Source organism: Candoia aspera, chromosome 6 (assembly GCF_035149785.1).
Source record: "Candoia aspera isolate rCanAsp1 chromosome 6, rCanAsp1.hap2, whole genome shotgun sequence".
Taxonomy (NCBI): domain Eukaryota; kingdom Metazoa; phylum Chordata; class Lepidosauria; order Squamata; family Boidae; genus Candoia; species Candoia aspera.
Window position 1 is genome coordinate 36,873,262 of NC_086158.1, and position 14,102 is coordinate 36,887,363.

The following is a 14,102-nucleotide window of genomic DNA, read 5'->3' on the forward strand; positions in this document are numbered from 1 at the left end:
GTTTTTGGAATAATGATTTAAACAGAAATCCTCATTCCCTTACTAGGCTTTTGTTCTGGGAGGACATGAGTAACATTGTCACTATGTTATTTTTAGTTTTTTAATTTATTGTTTTTTCTTAAGAATTTGTTGACCATTGAAGATAAGAAAAATGAAATAATAATTTTTAAAAATACACAAACAGTTAAAAAACATCCAGAAAAAAATAATTTGGGAATACATTTGTAATTTTAAAGAAAGCTATAATTTCTTTAAAATTATAGTCGCTTGGTGAGATGGGTGGTGAAGAAGTGTGAGAAATAAATACATAAATAAATAATTTCAGATACACACACACACACACACAGACACATATACACACACACAGACATACACACAGTATATATTCAATATTTTTGGTCAAAAAACATTTTATAGAGAAAGATAATCTCTTAGGAATTATTTTGTTCATTTAATTAAAAAAGATCAAATAACAGTGTTGGAGTAGATGATGTTATCTTCCAACTCTATATGAAATCTGAATAAAACCTTCGTTCACTGAATGATTCTTTGAAATTACTTTATTTTGATGTGTTATTTTAGAAGCTATGCAATACCTTCCTTTTTGTATTCGCTCACATACTAGCCAGTTTTGTGATATTTATTGGTCTGGATGTCATGCTTAACCTGAAGATGAAAGACAGCCTTCTGGTAAGTAGCTAATATATAAAGGTATAGGAAATACCTTTAAATACTATTGTTTCTAAGAAAGATGTAAATCGACAGCTACCAGAAAAATGAATTAAAGAATAGAATGAATTACAAAACATTTCTATTTTTTTAGCTATCTTTAAAAATTAGTTCAATTTAGTAACTACGTAGGCATTACTACCAAAAATAGTAATGGGTACCAACTTATTACAATCCTCCAAATTAATTTAGAAAAATGTTGATTGGTACAACATTAATTTAGAAGGGTGTTATACTATAAATAGTCAATTTTTATGACAAGCTGAAATTATGTTAAATGGAATTTTGTATGATGAACAGTTCCAAACTGATTCACTAAGATCAGATCCAAAATATTCTTATTTATTTTTATTTATTTTTCAAATTTTGCCACTGTCCATCTCCCCCCCACAAGAGGGACTCTGGGTGGTTTACAATAAAAACAATCAATGGAAACAACCATAAAATATAAATATAAATACAAATACATAAAATATAAATACAAATACAAATACATAAAATATAAATACAATTATCAAATATAAATATAAAAATAATAAGATCCAACTGGCAAAAAGATGTAACTCAGTCCATGTGTGTGAGGAGCACTCTAAGGCGCCAGCCATCCACATGAGTAACTACTCCCCTCCCTGCTCCAAGAGAGGCAGCAGAGCCAGGTCTTCAGGGACTTCTGGAAGGTCAAAAGGGATGGGGCTAGCCTGATCTCCGGTGGCAGAATGTTCCAAAGGGTGGGTGCCACTGCAGAGAAGACCCACTTCCTGGACCCTGCCAACTGGAGTTCTTTAGGTGATGGGGTCTGTAATATGCCCTCTCTGCATGATCAGGTGGGACGGGTTGATGTGATGGGGATGAGACGGTCCCTCAGGTAGCCTGGCCCCATGCCATGTAGGGCTTTAAAGGTGATAACCAACACCTTGAATTGGACCTGGAAGCAGCCTGGTACCCAATGCAGCTTGTGCAGTAGGGGTGTTATAGGTGCTGATCTAGGGGCACCAAAAATAGTCTGCGCAGCCACATTCTGGACCAGCTGTAGCTTCTGGATACTCTTCAAGGGTAGCCCCATGTAGAGCACATTGCAATAGTCTATATGGGAGATAATGGACATGAGTGACCGTTCGAAGGGCTTCCTGATCCAGGAAAGGGCGTAACTGGCGCACAACAAGAAATTGTGCAAAGGCCCTCCTGGCCATGACAGCTACTTGCTCTTTGAGCAGGAGTCGTGAATCAGGAAGACCCCCAGATTCTGCACTGGGTCTGTCTGGGACAGCGCAACCTCATCCAGAACTAAAGATGACAATTTCCCAGATACGGAGGAGCCATTAAATCACAGCCACTCCATCTTACCAGGGTTCAGCTGAAGCCCAACTGAAGACTCCATCCAGACCCCCACAGCCCCCAGGCACCGAGAGAGGGCAGTCACAGCATCACTTACCTCACCCGGGATGGAGATGTATAATTGAGTATCATCAGCATATGATGATACCTCATCCCATGATGGCAGATGATCTCACCCAGTGGTTTCATGTAGATGTTAAAAAGGAGTGGAGAGAGAACCGAACCCTGCAGCACCCCACAGAGGAGGGGCCGAGGGTCGGATCTCTCGCTCCCTATCACCACCAATTGGGACCTGGAGGAAGGAGGTGAACCAGCGCAAAACCATGCTGCCCACCCCCAACTCCCTGAGCCACCCCAAAAGGATACCATGGTCAATGGTATCAAAGGCCACTGAGAGGTCAAGAAGAGCAAGAATGGATGTACTCCCCATCCTGCTCCCACCAGAGATCATCCATAAGTGCGACTAATGCTGTTTCTATCCCATATACAGGCCTGAAACCTGACTGAAAGGGATCTAGATAATCTGTTTCATCCAGAACCTCTGGAGCTGCAACACCACCACTTTCTCAACCACTTTCCTCAAAAAGGGGAGGTGGGAGACTGGACGAAAATTGTCCAGCACAGTCGGGTCCAGCGATGGTTTGTTGAGGAGGGGGTGTACCAACGCCTCCTTAAAGGTAGTTGGGAATGCCCCCTCCCTCAAGGATGTATTACCCATCACCTGGACCCAGCCACATATCACCTCCCAAGCTGCTTTCACTAGCCAGGAGGGGCATGGATCTAGATGACAAGTGTGGCATTTACTGTCCAGAGGATCCTGTCCACTTCCTTGGGTCCAACAGGATCAAACTGTTCCCAGATAACTGGATAAGTATGCTCCCTTGGTATCTCCATAGACCATGCCTCACTCTTGGAGTCTAACTTGGAATGGATCCAAAAGATTTTATCCTGCAGATGCTCAGAAAACTCCTCTGCACAGCCCTGTAGGTGAGTCACTGGACCCACCTTCCCCAAAAGGGATCAAGTGATTTTAAACAGGATTGTTGGGAGGCATTCTGCGGACGTGATAAGAGCGGAGAAATATTGATGTTTCGCCGCTCTTATTGCCACAAGGTAGGCCCTAATAGCGGTTCTAACCTGTGTTCAGTTGGGTTCTGTCCTTGTTTTCCTCCAGCGGCGCTCTAGATGTCTCTTAATCCACTTCAGGACCCTCAGCTCCTCTGTAAACCACGGGGAGTGTAAGGTCAATGGGACAAGAAAGGTCACACAGGCACGATCCTGTCCAAGGCCCTGGCTGCCTCCCAATTCCAGGCAGTGGCCAGGGCCTCTGCTGGACTGCAGCAGATCCTCGGGTATAACCCCCAGCTCCCTCTGAAACCCTACTGGGTCCATCAGTCGCCGGGGGCAGACCAATCAAATGGGTCCTGCCTTCCTGCAGAGCGGGGTGGCATAGGAGATCTCAAGGTCACCAGGGTGTCATGTTCGCCATTCCAATGTTGCTGGTACATCGTAACGTTTCGCATGTCATTTCGCTGATACGTGTTTCATCTGGGAAGGGAGGAGGATTCCATCTCGTGGGGTTGTTATCTGTTGGCTGCTGGTTTGGAATGTGTTTGGGTTATCTCATGTGTTCAAGGTTACCTTCCCAGGACATCAGTAGAAACGGTTACCAGCACCGGGGGGGGGGGGGAGTTTGCAACGGCAGGGCGAGGGGAGGGATTACGTTTTGAGCCGAGGGTTTTTAATTTGTATTTGGCGCGCTTTTACTCATTCTCAGCTTTCTCTGTATTTGCATACTATTCTTCTAATAAATCAGATATCATTAAGTACCTGCTTGTGAGTCTGAGTCTATTGGGATAGGCAATCATTACACAGGGTATGATCTGACCATGACAAGGGGGACAGATGCAACTCTCCCCTCAGATCACATTGCCACTGCTCTGACAAGAAAACTAACTGGGGTGAGACTACTGTCCCAAGTTGGGACCCGAATAATCTGAAACAGGCCCATGGCTGCCATGGTGGCCATGAACTACCGAGCCACTTCCGAGGCACGCCCCAGGGATGGTGGATTGAAGTCCCCCAGAACCATAAGTCTGGGGAACTCCACCGCCAGCCCTGAGATGGCCTCCAGCAGCTCAGGCAGGGAGGCTGCTACGCAGCAGGGAGGCTGGTACAATAGCAACACTCCCATCTGTTTTCGGGAACCCAACTTGAAAAACAGGGTGTCACAGCCGGACACTTGTGAAGCAGCGCCCCTGAAGGTCACCAGAGACTCCCGGATGACAACAGCCACCCCTCCTCCCCTGCCCTGATATCTCGGCTGGTGCCATACTTGAAACCTGGCTGGGCACATCTATGAAAGGGGCACCCTTTCTTCCAGACCCAGCCAGACCTCAGTAATACACGCCAGGTCTGCCTCCTCCTCAGTGATCAAATCACGTATGAGGGGGGCTTTGTTGTTGACTGAACTGGCGTTGAGAAGCAGCAGTCGGAAACCAGGGCCCCTACAAATCTGCTGTCCAGGTCCTGGGTCTGAGTGCAGAGGGCCGGAACATGCCACCGGTAACACACATTGGCGGTGTCTTCCCTGAAGATGGTCCGCCTTCCGGCTCCTACCATAGCATCCCAAGCCCGTCACCACCTCAATAATATGACCCGCCCTACAGCCCCCAGAGACTCCAAGTCCATTTGTCCCCAATCTTGGACCTCCGGAATCCTTGGTTTGAATTAGGGATCCCTCCATCTGCTCATACATCCTCACAGACACTCAATCACCCACAGGGCAATGGCAGGCCCCCCAGTGCACCAGCTCATGCTCTTGGTGCTGTTAATATGTTCTTCTTATTATTATTTATTCAAATTTTTGCCACTACCCATCTCCCCCCATAAGAGGGACTTCGGGCGTTTATGTTCTTCCCATATTTTCAAAAGAGCCTGATCTATATTACATAAGAAGTTTATATAGCATTGGAACTTGGTTGGAATTTGTGATCAAATTTTAAACACCATATATTTATCAGATTTTTCTATAATCAAGTTCTCTATCTTCCCAGTGGTATTACTTCTCATATATATGGATATATATAAGGATATATCCATATCCTTAAAAGTTAGAATTTTTATGGTATATATAAATATATACCTGTATCTTTAAAAGTTAGAATTTTTTAAAGCTGCAGGAGAAAAGGCAATTAAAATGCTATCAACTCTGCATTAAATAAGGAACAAAATGGTGTTGCAAACTTATAAATTAAAAAGTAGATGCAAGACAATGCGTCAATTACCAAACCACTGCACTAATTCCACACACAAAGTGGCAATGGTTTTGCCCTAGCAATAAAATGGTTTGCTTAAGATCTTGTAAAGAAGAATAAAACTATATGTGGAGTGAGAAATGCCAAGAAACAAGAAGTTCTTGAAAAGACAGTGGCATGGTTAGCCAAGATGGTTACATTGACCACAAGGAGGCAACGTTCATCTTAACTGGGAATTGTCAGACATACAGTATGGTGTATAGCCAGGTCTTATTCTATGGGGTTCAATCCCTAGAAAAGTGGATTGCAAAATGATAACAAGCAGAAACTCATATATTTTAGGTTTATGATGTGAATAGATGATGGCCTAGAAAAATAGATGTTGCTTAACAGGGTTGAGGAAAGTAGAAGAAAGGGAAGACTATGGATAAGCAGGATGGACAGAATCAAGAAATGACTTGAATGTTCTTGGGAAAGCTACAGACTCAAGCTGTAACTGGCATTTGTTCCTGCACACACCAGGAATTGAACCCAACTAGATGGTACCTAACTAATCAAGAGGTGGAAGAAGAGTCAGAGGCCAGAAATTGTTTCCAGTTTTAAAAAACATCTAAAGTAAATTTTAAATTCTGAACATCCAAGTAACTTTAATTTGTTAATGTGAAGGTGAAACGGTTTTGCCCGAGCAATAATGCTAAATACATTTGTACCTATTGAACTATCATTAATATCAGTATATTAATAATTTTAACTGCTAAGCATCAAAGTAATACCTCAGATTTGTGTGCCCTCTTCCCTCTTACTTTTGCTTATATTGTGAAGTTTGTTGGATCCTAGGTTGTGAATAAATGCAAGAGAAGCATTTGTCATATATGGAAGTATTTGAAATTAAAACAGAAGCTTAAAAAAAATCCAAATGTTAGCTAAGGAACAGTGATGCACAATATTGCCATCTTGAAGAAAAAATGACATTTTAAATGCTACCTTCATCATCTAGAACAAGTTTTGGACATGCCACTAGAAGGAAGCCAAATATACAGAAGTCCCACATGCACAGGATTTAAAGAATATGAACAAACAGGAAAATATATTTTCATCATATTGAGAATTTAAAAATGTACTTTCGTATTCTCTTTACATATTTAACTAAAATTATCAGATGTAGTTTTGGGGAGAAAACCTCCATGAAACAGAAGCAACTGTCTGTCTGTGCATCCTATTATGTTCTGCTCTACTCAGATTAATAAAACTGGAGGCAACTTTCAAATTAAACTGATTTTTTTCTAAGTAAAGAAGAACTGTTCAACTGGTAAGTTCTACATTTCTTTGGATCTCCTGAGCAGGGCTTCTTTTATTTGTGCTGGGTTGATATATCATACTAAGCTGTGGATTGTTGGCTACTCCACAATGGCATGTAACACTAAACTATAGCACATGCATTATGAATCACAATAGCTGATATCAGAGGTATCTGCAGAATCCAATGCTTTTGTCAAAATGATGAAAGCAGCTGTCATGTTCACCGTTCCAATGTTGCTGGTGCATCGTAACGTTTCGCATGTCATTTCGCTGATACGTGTTTGATCTGGGAAGGGAGGAGGATTCCATCTCGGGGAGTCGTTATCTGTTGGCTGCTGGTTTGGAATGTGTTTGGGTTATCTCATGTGTTCAAGGTTGCTTTCCCAGGATCAGTGGAAAACGGTTAACAGCACCTGGGGGGGCAGAGTTTGCAATGGCCGGGCGAGGGGAGGGATTATGTTTTCAGCCGAGGGTTTTTAGTTTGTATTTGGCGCGCTTTTATTTATTCTCAGCTTTCTCTGTATTTGCATACTATTCTCACAATAAATCAGATATCATTAAGTACCTGCTTGTGAGTCTGACTTTGTTAGGATAGGCAATCATTACAGCAGCACTGCAATGGCACAACACAAGCTTTTGTGTTGCATTACAACAGTGCAATGCTGCGTTGGTCTTCCTGCTGCTGCCCCCCTGGGGAATCAAAACCAAACTACATTGTGATTAAGCATGATCTATGAATCCTGCCTCCATGAGCAATCACTCTTTAATGCAAGATAGTTCCTTTGTCAATGGACTAAGGGTAGTTCTCGCTGTTTACTGTTCACCTCTGCAATCCTCCCCTCCTCCAAAACTGAGTAGATATAGATATAGATTTAGATTTATTGATTAAATTTATATTACTGCCCATCTCCCCCGATGGGGGACTCTGGGTGGTTTACAATAAAAACAATAATAAAAACATCTAAATTTCAATAGATATAGATATAGGTAAACCACTCTGTTCAGAGTCTGTGCCAAGGTAAAAATTAAAACTACCCCCTGTACCTTTTTGTAGCCATAACATTGACCTAGAGAAGCAGGTTGATGTTTAATCTGACAATTAATGTTTTTACTGTTCTGATAAGGAACCTTCGGAAACTAAGTTAAAGCAGGCAAACAAGAATTGACATCTCTTCCCATGCCCCAAATATCTGAAACATAATAAACACAAACAATATGTTTCCCTTTCCCTTAAGCTCAAGTTTTGCTTCCATTCAGAAAGCAGTGCCCAAAAGTGCTAGGGGAAACAATTTTGTTTCAAGCAGTTTAAGCGCAGTTTTATCAAATACTTAGTATGATCTTACTCCTCAGTAAATCTACTTTTTTTCATTTAAACAATTTCCAAAAGCAAAAGGGAAAATTATTGTTCCTTATGATTTATTATACTTATTATACATAATAACTAAATTAAAACAAGCAAAACTCATGTTTATTTTAGCTATAATAATGTGTTGATTAAACATAGATATCTTGCCCTTTTTGATAACATGACTTTCTTGGGATGTAAATGAATGAAAGATAGATAATATCATTAAAATGACCGTATTAAAAGAATACAGGGGTAAGTAGAACAAAGGATTACATCAGCAGCTGCTGTTTTTGGAGTGATCAGAAGTGATACTGGAACATCCTGTATTTGAAAACCACACAGTGAGCAACAGAATAAGCAAGCAATCATGTGACAACTTAAAGACTAATACATTATTGCATTTTAAGTATCAGTGTCATCCCTGGAGGAGCTGGGGGTGTTGACTACTGACAGGAAGCTCTGGCGTGGGCTGGTCCATGAAGTCACGAAGAGCCAGAAGCGACTGAACGAATAAACAACAACAAAGTATCAGTGTAAAGCTCCATCACCAGAATCATGATGGGTTGTTAAGGGTGAGAGGGAGGGAAGGAAAGAGAGAGAGAGAGGGAGAGAGAGAGAGAAGAATGAAACACTATCAGGGCAATCTAGATGCAACCATCTTTATTGCATACCTAACAGCATACCGCTTTGATTCCCAGGATTGATTTGCCTGCTCAGGCTGGCTAGCCTGGTACACTCCATGTGTTCCTTCCTGAAGTTAAGCACTTGGGGGAAGAGGATATAATACTAGGAAGTAATCAACATTTCAAATAGATTTCTTGAGATTTATAATGTATATTGCTGTATACATGGGGACATGTCTTCATATGAATATCTTAATGGAGAAGGCTGAACTGTACTTTATCAGGACCAAGAAGAACAACTGAGGCACCAGTGAAGGAGAATTCCAATCAAAACTTTTAGAAGGAAGATGATTCCAGACAGGTCTGAAGGTATCAGAATTATTCACGTAGGCATGGCTTTACTAAACCATTTCAGTGTCTTGATTTTCAGGCACTTGATGCTGGGTCCTTAGATCTATAGAAGCCTCCTGAAATTCCTTGCTTACAAAGTAATAACAAAATGCATCCAAGCAGCAGTTGATGTTAGCAAGAATAGCAGCAACATTTAAAAATAGGTCATTTTGTTTACGTTTAGCACAGCTAGCATCTGTGAACTCTATGAACTGAATGAAATATGCGACATGAAGTGGTAAAAAGCAGATGATAAATGTGGTCATATTTGCAAGAATGATTTTGATTGCTTTCTGAATGAGCTTCTCTTCATGTAGATCAACATTTTTCTTTCTTGTGAGTTTTTTAATTATTTGAATAGAACAGAAACTCAAGATAATTAAAGGTATAAGAAATCCCCAAATTACTATGGCAAAAGAATGCACTGATGGTCTTCTGGAAATTGATCTAAAGCAAATTCCTGGGTCCTCTTCATCATTCATATATTTGGATATACATACAATACTTATCATTAAGATCCAGAAAAGTCCACAGACAAGAGCTGACTTCAAAGGAGACCTGACATTCTTTGCTTGGAGAGGATACCTTACAGCAATGTATCTATCAAGTGCTATGACAGTAATAAGGAAGATGCTCATATATCGGTTAATAAAATATGCAGCCTCCAAAACTATGCATAATTTGTCCATATGATCGGTCCTATAAACAAGCTTGAAAGGCAAAGTGAAGAGAAATAGACAGTCCGTTATGGCTAAATTGGTCATATATATTCTGGTTTCAGTCCATTTGGTCAGTCTGCAACAGAATACCCTCAAGGCAAGCATATTTAGGATAATCCCAGTAAAGAAAACTGGTACATAAATGAATGTTTGAGCAAGATGAACGGCATGGTTTTCACTAGTAAGGTTGCTGCAGTTCATTTTTTGGAGACCATTACTGTTCAGTACATGCTGTAAAAGAAATGTCATAATGATGATTATTTTTGTAATAATCACATTTTATGTATGCATTAAATAATTAATAAATATATAACAACTCATATTAAGTATTATGTTTAATACTTACGTACAACTTTGGAGTCTGCAAAGTACACCCGTATTAATAATCTTTGGAACAACTTTCTCATGGAAAGTTAGTACAATTATTCCCACAGACAGATGGGAACTGATTGCCAGAGTGGGAAAGGGAGTTGCTCAAGGCCTTCACCAAATCAGGTGCTTATGCCAATTGGCACCCATGTATTCTTAACCAATTATAAATACACCTGAACACCCCTCTCTCTCTTTTCTAGACATATTTATAACTAGCTTGAACAATGTAGGTTTTCATTAAGTCATGCTGCTTAATACTAATGTAAAATATTGAGTGTGCCTGAGACTGCAGAGTTTCAGCAACTGTCTTTTAATTATTTTTAATTATAAATTTGAATGTTATCAATGTTATTATTTTTACCATCTTGGAAATTATTTTTAGTCAAAAGAATGGATAGATGTTTCCATTGTGTCAGGTGAACCAATATTAGTCGTTGCCATGAGAATGCCTTGAGTAAAGAGAAATTTTACAAACCTGAACTCTTGACTTGCAAAGCATCTCTCTCCAGAGTTCACAACTGCATTTTTAACAGCTTCCAGATTAGAAACGAAATCTGAGTTTGTGTAGTACTGGATTTTAGCAGTACTGCATAGTCTGCCAATAGGGTTTTTGGTAGGCTACAGCACATGGCTGTGTAAATTCAGTTTTGCTTATAGTTGCTAAAGACATAGGCAGAATCATGTAACTGAACATTTTTGAATCTAATTAGTGCTTCTGGATAGATGGTTTCTATCATTGCTGCTTTTCCATTCATCTTTTAAAGTGGAAAATATGGAGAAAGCACTGAAGGATTATAGTGAACAATATTGTTGTCAGACTACACTGTAAGATTTTGTGAATGAAGCAGGCCATTTACACAATCAAAGACTTATATGGAAGTATCTAGGTATCTTTACCTAGAGAACTTACCCTTCAGAGTTTTAAGGATTTCACAGATATTCTGTTTGCTTCTATCCTTTTTTTCCCCTTCTTCAGGATGATGAGTCCTTTTGCTCAGCCTGCTTTTTTGTGCATCTATCTTTCTTCTTTTGAATTAATCAGCCTAGCTCTGTCATTTCCCTGTGTTAAAACAGTTTCATATACTAATATTGATCCCAGTAATAGCCATATCTATATTTTAAAATCAAAGTAGGCTTGCAGAAATTCAAAAAAGTTGATCTTGAGAATCTTTGGAAGTAAATGATTATAAAATGCTGAATGAAAAGAAAATCCACTGGAAACTTTTGGTTGTAGATCTCACCACTAGCATTTTGGTTTAAAATGTCCTTCCCCCCACCCTTCAGAATCTCTACAATTCTGAAGTGTTCCTTCTGAGGGAAGGAATTTAAGGGTGCTGAAAATGCCACTGTCATTTTAAGAAAGAAGTTAGTTGTTTAGGAGAAAACAGTGACTAATACATCCTTTTTTCAATGTTAAGGAAATAATACGAAGTCTTGTGGTTTATCACAGATTAAAGCAGCATCCTGCAGTGGCCCAAACATGGCAGGAAGAGAATACTGCATTTTATCATGGTTTGAAATCTAGGGGCTTTGGCCAGGCTGCAATCACCTTTTCCTAAAGAACAAAAACCAGACTAATGTATAAGGCTGTTTATGGAATGTTATATCCTCTAATCTATCCATTCATTTTCAAGTCTTATGAGCTTTCCTGGAACCAGTAAAAAAAACATTGTTTAAGTATAAGGCAATATTTGAACACTGAATTGCCAACCTAAACCTTTTTCTAGGACAGAGAGTGTGATACTTGTACAGAAAAACTAAGGCTTATAGTTTGACAATGAAGAGATGTGCATTGCATATTAAGAAATACCACAGAAATTAGCACTCCTAATGTTGTGTGTAAAAATATTTATGAAAACGTATATGTTCACGTAAGCATCACTATCTGGATACTGACAATGGAATATCAAAAAAGAGTGTTTTGTGTTCCTTTTGGAGTGGAAATGTTCAAGTAAAGGGGGAAAATCTCATTGGTCCAATGTCTGATTGAATGAAGTCATTGTGAGATTTTATCCTCCAGAATTAGTATATGTAGCAGGAAGAACCCATCTCTAAGTCAAGTTCCAAGTCCAACATGGGTGAGAGCCGCTATTAAGGCCTATCTTGTGGTGGTAAGGACAGTGAAGCAACAATAATTCTCTGCCCTTATTGTGTCCACAGAGAGCCATCCTGCAGCCCTGTTTCTGGTGACCAGTGCCCTTTTGGATAGAAGGGGCTGAGAGACTCCCCTGCAGGATCATGCAGAAGAATTTGCTCAGCATCTATTGGATAAAATCGCTCAAATTTGTTCACAGTTGGATGCCAGCTTTGTTGCAGGTTCTGGGGAGATGCCTGGGGTGGAGTCTTGCCCTGTTACCTGAGAACGGTTTGGACCTCTTGGGTCTGAGGAAGTAGACAAGGTCCTCAGGACTGTGAGCTCGGCCACCTGCTCTTTAGATCCATGTCCCTCCTGGCTAATTAAAGCTGTCTGGGGGGGGTGTTGTCTGAGTGGGTTCTAGGGGTGATGAAATCTTCCTTTGGTGAGGGGGTTGTTCCTTCGCCTCTTAAGGAGGCTTTGGTTTGCCCCTCCTCAAGAAACCATTGCTGGACCCCACTATCCTGGACAATTTTCATCTAGTATCTAACCTTCCCTTTTTAGGGAAGGTGGTAGAGAAGGTGGTTGCGCAACAGCTTTAGCAGACCCTGGATGAAGTGGATTAACTGGACCCCTTTCAGTCAGGATTCAGACCTGGACATGGGATGGAAATGGCATTGGTTGCACTTTTAGATGATCTCTGGCAGGAGTGGGATGGTGGTTGTGCATCCATCGTAGTTCTGCTTGACTTCTCAGTGACTTTCAATACCATCAATAATGATACCCTTCTGGATCAGCTGCAGGGATTGGGGTTGGCTAGCACAGAATTGTGCTGGTTCTCTTCTTTTCTCCAGGGTTGATACCACTCAGTGGTAATTGAGGAGGAGAGATCCCACCCTCAGCCCATACTGTGTGGGGTTCTGCAAGATTCAGTGCTCTCTCCTCTCCTTTTCAACATCTACATGATGAAGCCAATTTAGTGGCCTGCTAGAACAAATGAAATGGAGCAGAGCTTATAACACAGCTGAGAAGCTGGCACAGAAAAAGAATATTATCTTAAAATAGCTTCAGTGAGCATGTCAGAGAAACACAGGTTATTAATCTTACACATTCAGCCCTCCCAAGCATTAAGAATCACACGCTTAGACAGATTAGGTTAAGGTAAGTAAAAGAATTTCTTACTGACTTTATTGTTGCTTCTGTTACATCCATCTTGGTGGAAAAGATGAAGTTTCTTTGTTCTTCTTTTCTTTCTAAACACTTAGTTTGCCCTAAACTCTCAGCACTGCAGCTGCCAAGAGCTGTGTGGAAGAAAGGGGCAGAATCCTTCATCAAGGCCCGAGCACATGGCCCTGATGAATGGAAACCAGAGCAGCATGCTTGCTTCTCCCTGGGTGGAAGAAGGAGGAAGAGGAGAGAGAGGAAGTGGGAGTGGCAACAAACAGCTTCCTCAGAATTGCATTGTGGGACAACTCAATTTACATGCTAATTCACATGCTAATGAGGCATGCTGGATTTGCCAGGACTTCATGATATCCTTCTGGATCAGCTGCAGGGAGTGGGGTGGGTAGCACAGTATTGTGCTGGTTCTCCTCTTTTCTCCAGGGTTGATACCAGTCAGTGTTGATTGAGGAGGAGAGATCCCACACTCAGCCCATACTGTGTGGGGTTCCGCAAGGTTCAGTGCTCTCTCCTCTCCTTTTCAACATCTACATGACACCTCTGGGTGAGCTTATCAGTTGCCATGGGCTGAGATATCGTCAGTATGCTGATAATATACATCTCTGTCCCTGGCAAATTAAGCAATGCTGTTGATGTCTTATTCTGGTGCTTGGAAGCAGTGGGAGTCTGGATGGGGAACAACAGGCTTCAGCTGAGCAAGACTGAGTGGCTTTGGGTTTTGGGGCCTGCTTATTCTAGGACTATGACATCTTTGGTACTGGATGGGGCTGCACT

General features: G+C 41.0%; 1 protein-coding gene across 1 annotated transcript; it reads right to left on the reverse strand.

The window, feature by feature from the left end:
* Positions 1–8,659: 8,659 nt before the first annotated feature.
* GPR35 (G protein-coupled receptor 35) lies at positions 8,660–9,901 on the reverse strand. The gene has a single exon (XM_063306116.1). The coding sequence runs from the start codon at positions 9,899–9,901 to the stop codon at positions 8,993–8,995; it is 909 nt and encodes a 302-aa protein (XP_063162186.1). The 3' UTR covers positions 8,660–8,992.
* Positions 9,902–14,102: the final 4,201 nt, after the last annotated feature.